Consider the following 18807-nt stretch of genomic DNA (forward strand, 5'->3'; position numbering starts at 1 on the left):
TAACATTAAAAATGAAGCAACACCAGTGAAGTGTATGTACATGCCTTACTGATTTTAGTGGTTTTTATATATGCAGACTTGGAGAAGACTGATCTTTAAACCTGGAGTGATGTTGTTATTTCCCTCTTTACTTTGAACACAATAAAAATGTGTTTTATTTGCAATTTTAAGTATTTTTATAAACCAAATGTTTTTTTTTTTCAATCTGGGAAGAAAAAAAAAAAAGTATTTATTCAGAGTCACTTGAGAAAAAATGTAGTCTTACAGAAAACCTTCAGAAGAAAATTGTGCATATTAACAGTTCTCTTGAGAGCAATAGACATTCTTTGCATTTATTCAGCAAATTTACATCCAAATCGGGAAGATGTTGGATTTGTCTCAGCTCACATTGAAATATTGCAAAAATCAACAGGGGAAAATGCTTCCCACAGAAGTAGGAAGAAATAACCTTGCACAGTTCAGTTTCTACCTCTGTGGGAAACTGTAGGCAACATGACCACACCATTTCACTGAAATGCACATTTTCAGACACAGAATAAATAGTACCTACTAACTGCAGATCTAATGCATCCTGCTACAGACTTGTAGCTGCACTGACTACAGGCCCAGCATCAGGCCTCCTACATACATAAGCAATACACCCCTGCAGAGCCGCGCTCAGAAGTCTCTCTTTAAATAGCTGCCTGCGAAGGATTTGGGATTAGATCCTAGCAGAGCTGTAGAAGTGTCATCCCCATTAACTATAATGAAAGCAACATTTTGCACACAAAAATATATATATATATACTCTTGTGGATTATTATCAGCTTTGATTCTGGATCATTTACTTTTTTTTTTTTTTTTTTCCAAAGGAATGAAAGGCAATATTCCCAACACTCGGCTACAGCATGGACACTGAGATGTCTTTTCAAAGGAGCCCATGCAGTTTTTATATCTTCTCTCTGATTTCCTTCATCCCCAAACACTTTACCCAATACTCCCCAAATCTTTACCCCAAAACCACCTCCAAAATAGAGGGATCTGAGCGCCCAACTTCTCTGCTGATGCCAGCACACACTTTATAAAGTTATCTGAATCACAGAATCATGGAATATCCCGAGTTGGAAGGGACCCACAAGGATCATCGAGTCCAGCTCCAGAATCTGGGTTCAAAACAGAGCTGAGTTAGTTTCCCAGTTCTCCCAGTGCCATTAGCATTAAAGCACTCCCTTCCTGGCAGAGAAACGCTGTGCAAAGACGGGAAGATTTCACCGCACAAAGCACCTTCCCCCCGCACTTAGTCCCCTTGTGCAGCAGACCCATTTCACAGCTAGGCAAATGGAGGCCGGGAGGCGGGCAGCTCCCGTCGGAGGTGTGAGCAGGGCGAAGCAGGCACGACACGCTCATCACTCGGGACAACGAGCGATCCCGTGAAGACGCCTCCTCACGACTAGGGGAGACGGGCGGGCAGGGCAAATCCCTCCCGCTGCAGGACACACGGGGCCCGAGGGCCCGAGGTGACCCGACGGGGCGGTCGCCGCCCCCGGCCGCCCCCCCGGGGCTCGCCCGCGGTCCCGCGGCGGGAGGCGCGGCCCCGCCCCGGCCCGGCCCGGCTCGGCTCGGCCCGGCCCCCCCCGGCGGCGGCTCATTGATGAGCCGCGAGCCTTTGAGGAAAGGGCGAGAGCGCCGAAAGCGCTGCAGAGCCCCGATTTTTCAAAGTGCAGCGTAGCCTGGGAACTTTGCATGTTTCGCCATTTTTCGCGTCCTGACTCATTTCTGTATCAAAAAAATGTGCTCTTTGGAGCTCGGCGGACACCCACCGCCTCTCCCGAGCAGCGGCGGCACATCCACAGCGCCTGGCAGCGGCGAGGGGAACTAGAGCAAAAATCCCCCGCGCTACGGGCAGCACCCCACTGTGTCCCCCTGACCCCCCCCCCCCCCGCATTTCACACTTTCCGTCGGGGGGCGAGGGCTGCCGCGGGCAGCGCAGCAGGTGCACCCGAACAGCGCCCCTAGGACCGGCGGGGAGGCACCGAGGCACCCACCGCGGGTCGCCGAGCCCCCCCCCCCCCCCCCCCCCGGAGCGGGGCGGGGATCCCCGCTGCCCCACGCGAGGTGGGGGTCCCCGTGTCCCCCCGACGTGCCCCCAGCGAAAGCCCTCCCGGCGCGGGGGCTGCGGCCGCACCTTCGAGGGGGTTGAGGGCGGGCAGCGGCGGGAGGAAGGGCGGGAGGCGGAGGGAGGTGGGGGGGGAGGAACGGGGGGGCCCCGCCGGGCGCAGCGCCCCGAGCCGCCCGCCCCGCGCCCCGCCGCCGCGGTACGGGGCCGCCGCTCGGCGCCAGGCGCCTGCGCACTGCAGGGGCGCCAGATTTGGCGGGAGGGGGAGTGTCCAAAAGGCCTTTGTTTGATGGCATCTCTGTTTACAGAGTTTACTCTTTAATCTCAACCTGTTTCCTCCTCCTCCTCCCGCGGCTCCTCGGCACTCCGGTGCGCGGCGGCGGAGCGCCTGGGCGCAGCCCGGCAGCAGGGCGCGGGCTCCCCCCGTCCTCCTCCCCCAGCGGCCGGTGCGAGGATGGCCCGGAGACCCCGGCACAGGTAACCCGCCTGTCACACGGCGCCGCGGACACCTCGGACCGGGGGGCAGCGGCTCGGCAGACCCCCGACCCCCGCCCGGCACCGGGGCACCCCGCGGCACGGCAGCGCCGGGAGTCCCCCGCCCCGAAGGCGCCGGCAAAGCGGCGGTCCCCGGACGGGGCGGGCGGCCCCGAGCCCCCCACGCGTGCCGGGGGGACCGGGGCTAGGTGCCCACGGCACGGCGGGGCTCTGCGCCCCGCAGCTGCCCACCGGGAAGATGTCGGGCGCAGGTAGCGCGTCCCGTCCCGTCCTGTCCCGTCCCGTCCCGTCCCATTCATTCATTCAGTGCCGGCGGGGTGGGACGGCAGGTGGGCGGCGGGCGCGGGGTTGGACTCTTTTTTTTTTTTTCCTTTCCTTTTTTTTTTTTTTTCCTCTTCTTCTTGGCTTGATTTTGCAGCCGCGGCCCCTTTGCCGTCAGGAGCGCCGGTACGATTGCGCCCCGCCAGGTTTGGCTTCTTCCCGCACACGCCGCTCGCCACATGCCGGGGCGCGGCGGCGCGGGCGGGCGGCTGCGGGAGCTGCGGCTCCGACGGGGCGCTCGGCGGGAGCTGTCACCCGCGGCTCGCCTCCGGGACGGGGGCGATCCCTGCCGCTCAGTGCCGTGCCGTGCCATCCCGCGCCGCGCCGTGCCGTGCCGCGCCGCGCCGCGCCGTGCCGTGCCGTGCCGTGCTGTGCCGCGCCAGGGGCCGGGGGCAGCGACGCCCCGGGGGCTGCGGGCTGGGCTGGACGGGACGGGACGGGATATCGATGGATGGCGTGGCGGCGTCCCCCGCTGCGGGGCGGTCGCGCAGTGCGGGCTTGTTGTCTAATTAGCCGGGGTCGGCGGGTCGGACACGTGGAGGCTTTTTCTCTTTCTCTTTGCAGCCCGGCATCCTCCCCGCTTCCCCTCCCCTCCCGCCGGGCTGCGTGTGACAGGGGAGAAAGTGGCGCTCCCGCCTTTCCCTGCCCGTCTGCGGACGGCATTCGGGACCTCGGGGCGCGTTCCTAAGGGAAAAGGGGGCTCGCGGGGCGGCAGCGGGCGCAGGGCCGCCGGGCGAGCGCCGGGCCGTACTTTCGGTGCTGGCGGGGGGGTGCCGCCGGGGCTGGCTATGAATCAGCCGGGCTGTCTCTCCCGACAGCGAGGGGCAGCCGTCGCCTGCCTCGCGGGCGCCTCCCGCAGGGCCCCGCCGGGTGCGGGCTCGGCCGCCGGCGGCGGAGGGGGCGGGGGCGGGGGGGCCGGGGCTGCGGCAGCACCGCGGGGCGCGGAGCGGAGCGGGGCCGGCGGCGGGAGCGGGCGCGGGCTCTGCCCCGCGGGGCCGCTGCCCGAATTCCTTCAATCACGGGAGCAGCGGCGAGTCATTTCCTCTCCGCCCCCCTTTTTTTTTCCTTTTTTTTTATTCTTTTTTTTTTTTTTCGTTTTTTTTTCATTTTTTTCTTTCTTTTTCTTTTTTTTTTCCTTTTCTTTCTTTTTCCCTTACTACTTTTTTTCTCTTCCTTCTTTTTTTCTCTTCCTTCTTTTTTCTCTTCCTTCTTTTTTTCTCTTCTTTTTCTTTTGTTTCCTTTTTTATTTTTTTTCCTTTCCTTCCCCCACCCCCCGTAACGTTACCCCCTTCACCCCCTGCCGCAGGGAGCCGCGCCCGGGGGGCAGAGGCGCAAAGCGACGCTTCTCCCAGCGCCCGCTGCTCCTTTGAAGATGCCGGGCGTCCTGAAATCCCATGGCCCCTCTCCTGCTGGAGAGCACGGGTAGCACGGCGGGGCTCGCTGCGTGCCGCGGCGGTGCCCGCCAGGCCCCGGTTATTTAAATAACCCGGCTGCCTCGCTGGCATCGCGGCGGGATGGCTGTGCCCCGCTGCGGGACGCGTCCCGGGTGCTTTTACCGCCTGCGAAACTCGTTTTCAAACCGATACTTGGAAATGGAGCCGCAGAGCTTCCTTTGGCATCCGGGCAGTCGCCCAGCTGTCTCCGCGTGTCGTTCCGAAAAGCGAACCCGCCGTCCGTGCGGGCCCCACAGCGCTGCGTTGCCTGTGGGGCCATGCAGGCTGTGGGGCTGTGGCACCGGGGCGTGAGGCAGGGGCACCCCGCAGAGGCCGGGGGGGAGGCCGGTGGCGTCAGGGCGGGCACCGGAAAGCATCCTGCGACACGCAGGGTTCGTGGCACATGCCGCAGGCCTGAGGGCTGAGGGCGTGATTAGCCCCGCGTAGTTTCGGAGAGTCTACACTCAGCAGCTTGCATCTGGGGAGGTGTTGGCATCTTGGCTGAACAGCCCGTGCTTCCCTCGCTGCAGCTCGACTTAAAACGTGATCTCCCGACAACGGGATAACAGGGGAAACAATGCCCGGTGGTTACCTGGCGGAGGGTACAGTGGATTGTTTTATTACGAAACGACTTGATTTGAATGTCTCAGTCACACCTAAACATGCCGTACCGTACCCCACCATCAGATACATCACAGATAGCTTAACATCGTCCCTTTTCTAGCACTGTGGTTTCCATCTCTCAGCTAAAGTGTCAAAACTGCTGTTCATATCTTAGAAGCTGGAAATAAAACATTTCCCACCAGAGAGACAGCTCTTGTTGCAAAACACTCCTTTAGTTAACTGGGTAGAGCAAGGGCTGTTTGTGAAAGCAGTAATAGAGTCCTTTCTGCCCATGGATAGCCTCTGGGGAAATCCCTTAGTCATGAATTAGGTGAGTAGCAGAGTATTTCAAAAACACTATGAGGTATTTAGAAGTGGAGTAGAGGTAATAAAGTCTTAAGTTAGCAAACTGGGTTGTATAAAATAGCTCAGTCATTCATCTGTTGGTTGCAGGATATTAAATATCCTTGTCCTCGGCCCTTGTCTGTCTAGACCCATAAATGGCAGGCACGTTTTACATTAGTTTATTGCACATTAATGCTACCACTTACTGGCTTTACTTAATTAGAGAAACCTCTGACTTCACATATAGGGTTCATAAAGATAGTCTCAGACAAGGTTATTACTGGTCAGCTTTTTGTATTTGCACACAGTCTATCTTATTTGGGAACAGTAGCGCTATCTGTTCTATTAAACATAAAAACCCCCTAATATTTTTCAGAACGTGTGGCATGAGTTAAAGATTTTGAGCGTGTACTTGTGTAATGGACACAGCCTCTAGTTCTCTTTATTGTCCCAAACATTGTATTTTAATTTGAAACCTTCATTGGTTGAAAGTTTGCCAAATGTGTAATTCACCACTGATCTAACAGTATGAGCAGGTCTAAACATGCACAGTAATAAGAAGGTTGCCAGCCCTTTGCTTGTATCTGTGGATACCAAAAACAGCAGAACCAGTTCGGAATACTAGAACAACAGAATGCAGAACAAAATCTTGTTGTGCAAGTTTTAAAACTTTTATCTGTGTAACCTTTGTAAAGATTGTAGTGTTTTCTGTGTGCTTTGTAATTAAGCAGCTCAAGTCCTCATGTTCTGCTCTGTGTCTCCCTGTGTTTCCTTCTGCAGTATATACAGTAGTGATGATGATGAAGAAGATGTCGAGATGTACGATCATGATTATGATGGTCTGCTTCCTAAGACCGGAAAACGTCACCTAGGAAAAACCAGGTGGACCCGTGAAGAGGTACATACGAGTTCATTCATCTCCAGCATGTGAAAAGCCAGAGAGAGAGCAGGGATCACGTTCTTCTCTGAGTTACTTATTTGCATGCCAACTTCAATAACAATGCCATGCACATGAACAAGGATGTTTTCCACCTATTAGTTACATTCAGTGCTTTACTTAGCTTTGAGAATCACTGTTTTCTTTTAAATAAAACCCATGAGCGCCATTTTTTTAAAATGGCCACCAAGGTCTATGTTACAGGTATCTGAGTCAGTGCAATCCCTGTTGGAGAAACAGCTCAAGAGTCACCTGCAGCAATGCTGGGCTGTTAGTGCTGCCTCTTTTTGTTTGAGAATGGTTGCCATGCGAGGACTGGCGTGTGCTCAGTGTCCCACAGCAGCAAACAACTGTGGCAGACACTGCTGCAGTCCTTTTGTGCCATTTGAAATTTGCACTTTAATTGCAGCGTTATGATTCTGAGTGGAAATAAATTAAAAGCTGGAAGAAAGAAACCCAGCGGTACCAAAATTGAGCATTCAGAATGTGTTTTGCTTCTGGAGGTCAGAATGCGTCTTAGTCACACTACCCTTGTGCTGACTTTCCAGATAAATTCTGGTATCAAACTCCTTCGCCAGGTGGATGTCCTGTGGCCATTTAACTGGTTTGAGCTTATTGTGAAATACATTAATATGGTTATTAAGTTATGTTTTGACTTTCTCCTCTCTGACAATGTATATTGATATATAAACAGTGGCAGGTCACCTCTTGTAAGCGTTTTTTATTTTTTTAAATCATAGCCTGCTCTTGCAGAGATGGATGTGGTCGTGATACAGTGTGGGAGGAAGGGATGGCAGCGTAGCCCAATGGCCACTTTCCTGTCACATGAACTGGGAGCAGACTGGGAGGCGCTAATGGGGAAGGGGAGGGTCGCTGCCCTCCTCTTATCTCTTGGGGCACTTCTCTCTTGTGTTGCACGACCTCGATCTTTCCCAGGACATGACATTGCTTTCTTTTGTCTTCAGGGTCTATATTTCTGGCCTTACTATTAAAAATGCTGGGACAAATTTCTTGCTGTTGCAAGTATGCAAAACTCCCTCACAACAATCAGGAGCAAAAAGGAGCCATTAATTTTATTGTGCATTCATTGTATGCGGACCAGCAATGAGCAAATTACTGGAACTCCCATTACTTGCAAGACATTTAAAGCTTGAGGCTGTGATTTTCAGAGGTCTCCAGACAGCTGGGTGCCTGAGTGTTACTGAATTTCATTGTTTTTCTGATGCTTGGCATCTAAACATCCATGCGCTCCTGTAAATCCAGTACTAGAGTAACAGTTACATTGCTTTGAGCAGTAAAATGGGAATGTCAATGCAAGTCAAACAAGAGCACAGAAAAAGTCAGTCTTCCTCCTACAGCACAATAAAGAACCTACCAAAATCAATTTCTTCTGATCTAGGCAATTAAAAATATGAGAAGAGTACAGACCACCTCTCCTTACTCTCAGGACACGACTGAACAAAAGAAATAAATGCATAAGGAGCTAAAAAGGGGCCACTTTTTTTTGAATACATCTCATCTGCATTTTAAGAGATTGCAATATTAATTTTTTTTTTTAATGATTCAGGATGAGAAACTGAAGAAGCTTGTGGAGCAGAATGGCACAGAAGACTGGAAAGTCATTGCCAATTTCCTTCCTGTAGGTGGACATTGGTTTCTGTTTCCAGTTCTAGTGACAACTCTTTATCAGAGGTTTCCAAGTAAGGGAAGGGGGAGTGGCTTTTCATAGTTCATTTTTTTTTTGCAGAAGATATAAAACCTCCACAGTTGGGGACCTCAGAATTTTGGTTAGAATATTGTGGAAACCCTTATCTTAATTTTCCTTGCATTTCTCAGGAGGGGTTGGGAAACATCAGACAGGCTACAGTGGAGGGTAGGGAGATGTTGCACAGTAGATGGTCAATATAACACTGAAACAAAATGTCTTAGCACAAAGGAAAAGTAGCTTTGGTGAATTATAAGTGAGTGGTTTAGAAAATAATTGTTTTGTGAACACTTCAGCTCTTGTAGAAATACTACATGTGAAAGCATGACAGCTATTGTACCAGATGGTGAAGATACAGCTTGTGTAGTTGTGGCCATACAGTCATAACTGCAGAAACTATGGAAATATTATCAAATTCAGTGAGCAAGCTGATAGTTCGGCACCTTCTTCTCAGACTTCCCAAGTCTTAAGTGTTTAGTACAGTACAGACCTACTGTACCACTCACATGTTTTCAGTTCATTTACAAAACTCCCACGTGTTTAGTCATCGTAGTTGGCAGTGGAATATGTTGGGGACAAGTGTACCTAGATAAGAACATTATCAGTCTATGTTCATCTGTTTCAAAGAATGATCTACTTTGCATGTTTTACATTTCATTAGAATCGGACAGATGTTCAGTGCCAGCACCGATGGCAGAAGGTACTAAACCCAGAACTTATCAAAGGTCCATGGACTAAAGAGGAGGATCAAAGGGTAATCAGTTTTCCTTTCCATCTGATTAATACCTTAATAATGGATTCCATGTTTTGGGGCAAAACTCCAAGAGACTTCAGTGGTCTCACCTCTAATGTGGCCTAAGGCAGGACTGATCCTTTAGCATCAATGTTGAGTATTTGTTTGCATTGTGCTTTCTGAGTTTTCTACACAAATTAATTCATGTTGCTTTACAGCACTGTCACATAGAAATGCAATCTAGAAATGTCTTAATTATTGCCAGATTTTTTTCCTTTTGGGTAAAAGTATAAATGGGAAATGGGGAACCTTAATCATGTGTTAGTTTTACCTTGGCAATTTTGAGAAATGTTGTTGAAACTGTTGCTCCACCACAGAAAAAAAAAAAACAAAAATCATTGATTCATTATGCATCATTAAATACAGGCAGTTTTTATGTCCTTCTTTGAAGGTAATAGAACTCGTGCAGAAATACGGTCCAAAGCGCTGGTCTGTCATTGCTAAGCATTTGAAGGGAAGGATTGGAAAGCAGTGCAGGGAGAGGTGGCACAACCATTTGAATCCAGAAGTGAAGAAAACCTCCTGGACAGAAGAGGAAGATAGAATTATTTACCAGGCACACAAGAGACTGGGAAACAGATGGGCAGAAATTGCAAAGTTGCTGCCTGGACGGTAATGATATATACCTTCAGCTTTTAAATAGGAAAAAAAGGGAAAAGCTGCAGGTCTGAGCAGGCTGTTTCAATTGCCTCGGCCTGCACATTATACATCAAAAATTTTGGAATCAAAACCTGGCAAGCCAGTGACATCAATGTGTGTTTGTCTTGGTGGGGAACTGTACTATTTGGTCAGTACGTGGAACAGTACGATATTTTTACGTGCTTTTAATGTTTGCCATAGTCAAAAAAACAGTAAGTAGAGCAAGACCATGACAGTTTCCTAAATGTATGTGCAGTCTTATTTTGTGCTTTCAATTAATCGACAAGATTTCAATTGATTTAACAGTGAAGGATCAGACTCTGCAAGTGGAACTTTACATTCAGCTAAGGGTATACCTGCAAAGTGACATCCCATCTGTTTATTCAAAATGGTTTAAGAGAAGGCTGCTTCAAACATGTGTAATTGCTCATGAATCATCCAGACATTTTTGACCTGTTAAAAATCCACGTATAAAATAGGAGAAACTGACTTTCTCTGACTCCAGTCATAGAAATACTTGTCTCATTGAAAATATATCCACAAGTTGTGTGCAATTTCAGAGATTCAGTATCTTATATGCTCTGTAGTAAAAGTGACTCGACATCAAGTGTAGTCAAGCAAATAATGTAAGCAAAAGAAGGTTTTCCCTTTCCATTTTTATTCCTGTTACCTGGCAAAACATCTTCAAGATGTAACTGTAATGCCTGAGATCATGATATCCTTTTAAGTGGGCATTCCATACGTTTCTTTTGCCTCCAAGAAGAAAACAAGAAAACAGTTGCCACTTGGAAAGTTTTTCTGTAGCCTTCACACATCACAGATACTGATGTCAACAGTATCGTGTGGTGGTGATTTTTTTTCAAGTAGAGGAGCTGTTGCTAAGAGTACTCTTACAGTCTCACAGAATTGATAAGTTTGCTTTTTCTGATTCATGTATTCGAGAACTTGAATCTTAGTTTCTCTGCAGCTAAGAAAAATCACAACAGCTTTGTTTACTGGATTTGTGTACATAGGACAATGTCGTCATTGTCTAGGTGACCAGTTGGAAAGTTGTTTGGGAGTTAGTCTTTTCACAGCTGTGCTCCATATCCATAGTCTTTCCTTCCAGCAATGGAACACAATAAAACAGTAAGACTTACAAAGATGACGTTGGCAGTCTTCAGGGCAGTCTCAAAGGGTTGTTGGCCTTCTCTCTCACCTTACCTCATGGGAAAGAGGTGAAGCTGAAGTTGTTAATGTCTCACAGTTTGAGTACTTCAAGCTTAGAGATGGCTTCAAAAAGTGTATAAACAACAGTACCCCATTTGTATTTTTCCCTGCCTTTTATAGTGAGCATCTTTCCTGAGAGGCTGAGAATAGTGTCTGTAAAGGTCAGGGCCAGAGGATGGTCAGGGAAGGGCTCGAGGTTTAAACAGAAATGCTAACAGCAGTTTCCTGCCCATTCACCTCAGTCTGAATTGGAAGCACTTGCTTTTAGCACCCCTCACTTTTAACATTGGTATTTCTGTTGCAGGACTGATAACGCTATCAAGAACCACTGGAATTCCACCATGCGCCGCAAGGTTGAGCAGGAGGGTTACCTGCAGGAGTCCTCCAAAGCCGGCCACTCCTCGGCAGCCGCCGGCTTTCAGAAGAGCAACCACTTGATGGCCTTTGCTCACAACCCGCCTTCTGCCCAGCTCCCGGTGGCCAGCCAGCCCCCGCTGGGCAGTGACTACCCCTACTACCACATCACTGAGCCACAGAACGTAAGCTCCCGAGAAACGCTTCTCATTTTTGTTTTGCTTTGTTTAATGGGTGGGTGCGATTTGGCCGTATCTGATTCCAGGAAGAGGGAAGGGTTTTTTCCCAGTCTCCGAGGACATGTTTGAGGTCAGGCAAGGATGGCTTTGGCTTAAGCACTGATGGGTCTATGTACACTTCAAGTTGACTGCTGGTGTTCAGGTGGTGGAATCAGGTTTAGCGGTTTTAGTGTATTGTAAGCAATGGAAATGTTTTGAGTACTGTTTCTTACAGTGGTGAATATATATGCATTTTGAAAATCAGTTGAATCTGGTTAATTCTGTATTGTATGTCAAAATCTCCCACGTTCACTTCAGTCATATTCTGCTTATGGGTTGCCTGTCAGAACCAAGTAAACAAGTATTGTTTTTAATCTGATTCCTTTCCTATTAGTGATTAATAATGAAACAGGCCACTGCTTTAAACACTTACATTGTAGAGTTTTAGACGATAATAAATTGCATCTTTTGCATTTTCACTTCAATTTAGAAAAATCTTACAAATGCGTCTATAAATTATTCATCTTTTCTCATTCAGGAAGGGTACATACTTCATATATGAATTTTCTTTCTTCCTCTGTAATGCTCACTGTCATATTCCTAAAAGCTGTTCATTTTGCTTGTAAATGTTTTTGGATTTTTTTTTGCTATTTTGTCTCCATAGCTTATAAATTTTAAAAGCAAATTTTTGTTTAACACAAATTCACAATGCCAGCAGATAACAGTGTCTTTTGTTTTTTGGCCTAGGTCGCTGGTCAGATCCCATATCCAGTAGCACTGCATGTAAATATTGTCAATGTTCCTCAGCCAGCTGCTGCAGCTATTCAGGTAGATAATTTGAACATCATTTCGAGAGTCAATTTGTTAAACATTTGCTAAGTCAAAACGCAAACATCTTACATTAAGGAAACATTTTAATGTAATATGTGTGGAGAGAAAATGGGGAAGGTGGGGGAGTTCTGACAAGGCTAATAATTGCTTTTTCTGAAGTGAATTTAACACACAATAATTGTCTTCTGGTGTGGTAGCTTTCACTTTCTCCATTTCAAATGTCTGTACTGAAATTCAGCAGGGACTTTGATAGTGGAAAACACAATTGACGTTTGTTTCATCTTTGAGTCTAATTTGGCTATTATAACCACAGGACGGCAAGCCATAAGCATTTTAGTTGCTACATCCTATCAGACCTTTATCTTTTCTTTTCCCTTAACTCTTAATTTCAGAGACACTATAATGATGAAGACCCTGAGAAAGAAAAACGAATAAAGGAATTAGAGTTGCTACTAATGTCGACTGAGAATGAACTGAAAGGGCAGCAGGCATTACCAGTAAGATTGTCACTGTGTGCTTGGATGGAGGGATAGCAGCATTACCCCAGTGCTTGTCTTTTTAACTTTTTACTCCCCCTTTGCCTTCGATACTAATCAAGGCTCTATATTTCCGTTTTAAAAGGATGAAACATAGCACATGTATATTCTGTATCTGCCTTGTAAATTCTTTGATAAAAAAAATCAATTTGCGTGTATTTTACTTTGCAAAATGGGAGCAGGGCTGGGCTCTGTAATATTACATAATATTGGAACCGTGATGATCGTACTAAAATGAAAAATCCCACAGATCTTAAATCAATAGGATCTGCATTTCTGAAAGTGTGCAATGGTTCATGTGATGAAAATGTAGTGCCTGTACGTTAGATTTTTCTTCTCTGTTGTATTCTTCTCTGCAGCTGTGTTTTATACTTTGTAAGCTTCAGACTTGGTGCATGTTTGACAGTTCGTTTTACTTCTCCGAATAGTGTTAGATCCTTCATAACTGCATGTGTGGAACAAATGCTGGCTATTACTGAATTCTCACACTTTGTTGTATATGCCATTGGATGTTAATATGTGAAAAACCTTACTTAGTCACTTAACACCATCACCAAAGCCAAGAATCTCCCCAAATCATTTTTGAAGATAGGTGATAGCCAGCAGTTTCTTTTTTTTTACATATATATTTTTTATTTTTGGGTAATATTTAAATTAATAGTAAAACAACTGCATGCATGGTACGTTAGTTTGGCCACTTTTTAACTTTAGTTAATATTTTGCAATTTCTTCTGTTGCATGATCACACTGGAAAGAAACTTCTGTTAATTTGTTCTTCTGCTTTCCTAACCACGTTGATTTGACAGCCTCTTCATTGCATTGGTGTAAGCTGTAGTGTTAGACAGGGATAGAAGAAGAAAAGGAGATAAGCAAACAAAAGCAACTCTAACTCTAAACCCTTTAGCCTTTTACAGTGCTGAGTGCTCACTAGGGAAATCCTGCCGTTTCTTGCTTCTCACAGAAAATGACTTGCAGACAGCTTTTGAACTTTTTGGAGTTAACGCAGTTTGAATTGATAATATGTTAGTCATGATACATGCTCATAATCCTGGAAGTAAATTATGAGGTAACTTTGGGATAACAAATAAGATGCTGATATTACTTAAAACGAGATCTTGCACTGATGAAAGGAAACATCTTGACAAATGTTTCATAGGCATAAGTTTTTAGATGATGATGCAACTACTTTTATCTTTCCTCCAGTGGCATCTGACACCTTGTGCAATTTCATTGCTAAGTTCCTTCTGCCTTTTCCCCCCCCCCCTTTTTCTTTTTTTTTCCTTCTTCTTTTAGACACAGAACCACACGTCAAACTACCCCGGCTGGCACAGCACCACGGTTGCTGACAATACCAGGACCAGTGGTGACAATGCACCTGTTTCCTGTTTGGGGGAACATCACCACTGTACTCCATCTCCACCGGTGGATCATGGTTGCTTACCTGAGGAAAGTGCATCCCCCGCACGGTGCATGATTGTTCACCAGAGCAACATCCTGGATAATGTTAAGAATCTCTTAGAATTTGCAGAAACACTCCAGTTAATAGACTCCGTAAGTAGAACTGCCGCCTCAGGTGAATTTGTGTGTGGTCAAGGAATAAGGGGAGAGGAACTGGGACCATCCTAAAAGTGTTTTTCTTCTTTGTTTTTGTTTTTTCTTTTTCGAAGTAACTTCTAACTGCTACAAGATCTGAAGCTTAGCTTCTGTATAACGACACACGGTTGCTCATAAACGAAGCCCCCATTTGTGAAAGCGTGTGTTTTTTGTGGGTGTCACCCTTTTCTGCTGCATCTTGTTATTGGGAGTGTGATTCTTAGCAAACTACACAATAGGAGTTTGAAACAGTCTCTTACTATGTTGCATCTCCTTAAACTAAAATCAGAGACACTGTGGAAGATTTTAAACACTGAAACAAAACTTTTTTATATTTGAAATGACACATGCTGTAGGTTTATGTGTGGCTGCTCATGTATCTGCATCCTTTTCTAAAACTTTTTGTCGTAGCATCAATAGCTGCTTCTCAAGACTTAAGGAGCTTGTCCTTGCATATGTGAAGAAAACGTGGATTTTAACTTATAGGCAGCTGAGTGACATTGACATGTCTTCTTCTCATTATGGTCTCCAAGAAACCATGTGTAACAGGCATGGTGCGTTGAAATAGGTTTGTTGGTGGCACCCTGCTTCGGCTGCAGAGATGGCTGCTTCACGCAGTGCCATGTCCCATTCAGCATGTCCAGAACAGTAATGCTGGTTTAGAGGAGACCAGTCTTGGTTTAGAGTCCAAGGCGCTCATTTCTCTGTAATGATTTTCTGTCTTTGTACCCTGCAGAAAATGCTGGACAAGCAGATAGTAAGGACCTCATTTGACTCATTGTTTCTTTAGAAGCTCAGTTGCCAGCAACACTGCTAGGGTGATAGCTTGATATGCTTGAGGTATCGACCGAAAACACACAAAAGCCATCAGAGTATTACTACTCGAATAAACAGGGTCAAGTGGAAATGAATTGGGAAAGACTTTGCTGGTGGTGGTTACTGGTATATCCTAGCGCTGTATTTTCATGAGGTGGCACTATACACTGTCTTATAGCTCCGTGCCTCCCACGTTGTTTCAGGATCCTTCATCATGGGGTGATCTCAGCAGTTTTGAATTCTTTGAAGACACAGACACTTCGGCTAGCAAAGCTCCCTCAGGCAGAGCCGCACAGCTTCAGCACAGAGCGGCCAGTGCATGTAGACCTCCAGGACACCCCACCACAAACCTGAGCAAAATCTTGTTGAGTCAGGGCCTTCCTGGCTCACCAAAGTCCTTGTCTGCCTCACAGGGCAGCCCGGCTCCGTGGGTGCTTCTTCGCAAAAGGAGAGGGCACTCCAGCCCCTTAGCCAGTGGCCACAGTAGCGCCTCGGTACTGGCTGACGGCAGCAGCTCAACTCCTAAGCGCTCCCCTGTCAAAAGCCTGCCCTTCTCTCCCTCGCAGGTAGATCAAGACTTCTGCACAGATGTTACTAATTCTCAAAAGTCACCGCAGTGTTAACAATTTAGAAACTAATCCCTTGGAACAAATGACTAATTGCCGTTGCGCTTGTTGATTTCACTCCGTGTTTGAATCTTCTCACTGCTCCTAGTCTTCACCACTGGGTCCAGATCACCAGCAAGCTAACTGTTGATTCTCTTCTTTTAAATTCATCTGTGGGGCTTGGGTTTTTGTTTGTTTGTTTGTTTGCTTGATTTGGATCATTTTTGTAGGAGAATACGATTGCTTGCTTTGCTTTTGCTGTTAACTCTTTCAACTACCAGAGTTTAACATTTCTGATCATTTGTAATACTTTCCATCTCTGTCCACTTACAGTATGATTCACATTGACATAGAAAACCCCAAGCTGCATTTAAATAGCATTCAGGTTGTGAGACAAACTGACAACAACCAGAAAATTCAAATCGTGGCTCGCCATCCTCAATACCAGCCATGTGGGGTAGAGTGGAGTAGGAATGAGGAGAAAATTGGCCTCTTAAAATTGCCTGGTGTGCACTTTGGAATTCCTGTCCATTGTTACTTTGTTTCACAGCTGTGGCACTATTTAAAAGTGTTGTGTTTTGGATTTGTTTGTCTGTTTCTGTTGTTTTTGCCTTGGTTTGGCGTTAGTCTTTAAAGTCAGAGAAACACTATTGCATGAAGGTTACCAAAAGATTGCAAGTAATGATCTCCCACTATATCTCCAGTTATGCATTAGGTATTTTAATCATATATCGTTTGCCCAGTGAAACGATACCACGACACTCACAGATTTGTAGACACTAGAAACGGAAGCCACATTTTAGGTTACTAAGTAGAACTCAATGCAGAAGCGATTTTCTCCAGACTGTTACCACTGCCTCCTTTTCAGTCAGCTGTCTCCATTCCAAAACATTCCATGCAGCCATCACAGGAAGCAATTTTCATTTTATGCTGTGATAGTGGAGCACTTTGTTTTGAGAGAGAGATGATAGGAAATTTTGCTTACTGTCGTAACTGCTTTATTTACTACTTCAAAAATTCCTAGATTGTCCTAATAAATCTTTGTGGAGTTTAGCCCCATCTCCTGTGAGTTTCTTTTTGAAACATCCCCTACTCATTTTCACTTGGTTCTTACCTCGAGCAAGAGGTAAGACTCTTACCTTACTGCTCTTAATATTAATTACAATATATGTGCAGAAAATACAAATCAGGTTTTTAAGATTTCTCTCGTAAAGTAATGGAGAAAGTTTCTGATTGGAACCGAGTGTCATTTTGTTTGTAATTTCCCACTCTGGAAATGCTAGTTTTTGCTTCCTGAATGCTCCAAACTGAGTACAGTTTTGTCACATAGTCTGATACCCCACATGCACCTGCCCATATTGTAGAAACAGGAGATTTACTTGCAGCAATGAGAGGGAAATGGTTTCTTTTCCTTCTGTTCAATAAAGTCAATTTAAGAAGTCAGCCTTGCAATCTAGATGGTCTTGCTGATTTTTCCTTTTCCTGCCTACAGTTCTTAAACACCTCATCCAATCATGAAAATCTGAACCTCGACAACCCTGCGCTAACTTCCACACCGGTGTGTGGCCATAAGATGGCTGTTTCCACCCCATTCCACAGGGACCAGACTTTCAAAACTCAGAAGGAAAATCATGTGTAAGTCTGTAATCACATTTTGTTGTCAGATTCTTTAGGGTTAATTTCTTCAGGTTTGCACACAACCAAAGTTCTGGGTAACTGTATGCTTCCTGTGGAGATGTGCTCTAATACATTCAGATTTTTCTTAGTTTGGAGTAAAACTTCCACTGTATAACTTCAGAGATGGGTTATTGTCATTCACATAGACTCACAAGTTTTTTTTAAACAAAGCCATTCTGCCTTACCACAGTTAAATAGATGTTCTTCCAGAAAAGCAAAATGGAGTATATGATTGATGGAAAATATTTTTCAGAGTCTTATCACTATCGTTGCCTCTATGCGTGTATTTTTGTAAGGTGCTAATATTTCTAAGCATGTTCCTTTAAAGTTTTTCTCCCTCTTTCTAAAGTTTCAGAACTCCCGCAATCAAGAGGTCGATATTGGAGAGCTCTCCGAGAACACCCACTCCATTCAAAAACGCACTTGCAGCTCAGGAAATCAAATACGGTCCTTTGAAGATGCTGGTAAGAAGGAAACAATGATAAAAGTTGCTTTGATATTAGTGCAGAGGGATGTTCTGGGACTTGCATGTAACGTTTCTTCCTTTCAGCCTCAAACTCCGACTCATCTTGTAGAAGATCTGCAGGACGTTATCAAGCAGGAGTCGGAGGAATCTGCGATAGTGGCTGGGCTACATGAAAGTGGACCCCCTTTGCTGAAGAAAATCAAACAAGAGGTAAATCACAAACTTACCTGAGGCAATTTAATTCAGCCCTCTTTGCTGAGAAACTTAGACCAATACCATTTTCTGTTAAATAGCTGTGTCTGTTTTTCTTTCATGTGAGCCCCAAGATCTTAGTGTCGGTTCTATATAGTGTACTAGGCATGCCTAATTCATCTCCCATTGATTTCCATAGAAGTCTTTTTGCTGTTTTCAGCAGGGGTTTGCTTGGGCTGTTCTAATGCAGTTTTCATTTGAAACTTAAAAAGAAAAAAAATTAGACAGGAATTTGGATTGAATCTTTCTAATATTGGTGAAAACTATAGAAGAACCCCACAGGGACCAAGCTACATGGAGTGACTTAGAAACCTGAACATTTGAGGATGTTGCATTATATTACTTTGTCACTAAAATTCTAAAAATACTTATATTCTCAAGCCTTTTTAGGGGATTAAACTCTTGAATACTGACAGAGCACTGAGTGCAAGTATTCAAAGTTTTATTAGGAGAGGATTTTTTTTTGAGAACCTTGAACATGCTTTTCAACAAAGAGCAAGGTTGCTGTAAAAGAAAGTACTGTAAATGCATTGTGCACAGCTGTGAAGAATATTTGTTCGATTTGTTAAACAACTGACAGATATATCTCCTTCTGGTCAGTTAGGTACTGTTTTTTTCATGGTTCCTTTCCTGCTTTTAGGTGGAGTCTCCAACAGATAAAGCTGGAAATTTTTTTTGCTCGAATCACTGGGAAGGGGAAAACCTGAACACTCAGCTCTTTACACATGCATCTACTATGGAAGATGTGCCAGTAAGTGCAAGCTTTCACACCACTAAATGATTTTTTTTTCTGTTTCGCACCCCTTTCAGTTCTTAAAAGGAAAAGATTTTTATGGTTGACCTTTCTCACCAGTAGGCATTACTAATTACATCCATATTGTTTT

At 45.7% G+C, this 18807-nt stretch overlaps 1 protein-coding gene across 5 annotated transcripts in view; it reads left to right on the plus strand.

Annotated features, from left to right (window-relative positions):
- The first annotated feature begins 2273 nt into the window (after nucleotides 1–2273).
- Nucleotides 2274–18807, plus strand: part of MYB (MYB proto-oncogene, transcription factor) — a 28256-nt gene continuing 11722 nt past the window's right edge. The window contains exons 1-14 of one of the 5 annotated variants that reach the window (XM_040553105.1): nucleotides 2274–2572; nucleotides 6073–6190; nucleotides 7797–7868; nucleotides 8596–8688; nucleotides 9119–9339; nucleotides 10880–11114; nucleotides 11895–11975; nucleotides 12371–12475; nucleotides 13808–14065; nucleotides 15127–15489; nucleotides 17021–17163; nucleotides 17555–17669; nucleotides 17756–17881; nucleotides 18564–18674. In XM_040553105.1, the coding sequence (XP_040409039.1) occupies nucleotides 2550–2572; nucleotides 6073–6190; nucleotides 7797–7868; nucleotides 8596–8688; nucleotides 9119–9339; nucleotides 10880–11114; nucleotides 11895–11975; nucleotides 12371–12475; nucleotides 13808–14065; nucleotides 15127–15489; nucleotides 17021–17163; nucleotides 17555–17669; nucleotides 17756–17881; nucleotides 18564–18674 (2064 nt within the window). In that variant the 5' untranslated portion in view covers nucleotides 2274–2549. The remainder of the gene's footprint in view (nucleotides 2573–6072; nucleotides 6191–7796; nucleotides 7869–8595; nucleotides 8689–9118; nucleotides 9340–10879; nucleotides 11115–11894; nucleotides 11976–12370; nucleotides 12476–13807; nucleotides 14066–15126; nucleotides 15490–17020; nucleotides 17164–17554; nucleotides 17670–17755; nucleotides 17882–18563; nucleotides 18675–18807) is intronic. The other 4 variants (XM_040553108.1, XM_040553109.1, XM_040553106.1 and 1 more) reach the window with 4 other exon arrangements.

This window comes from Cygnus olor, chromosome 3, assembly GCF_009769625.2.
Source record: "Cygnus olor isolate bCygOlo1 chromosome 3, bCygOlo1.pri.v2, whole genome shotgun sequence".
NCBI lineage: Eukaryota > Metazoa > Chordata > Aves > Anseriformes > Anatidae > Cygnus > Cygnus olor.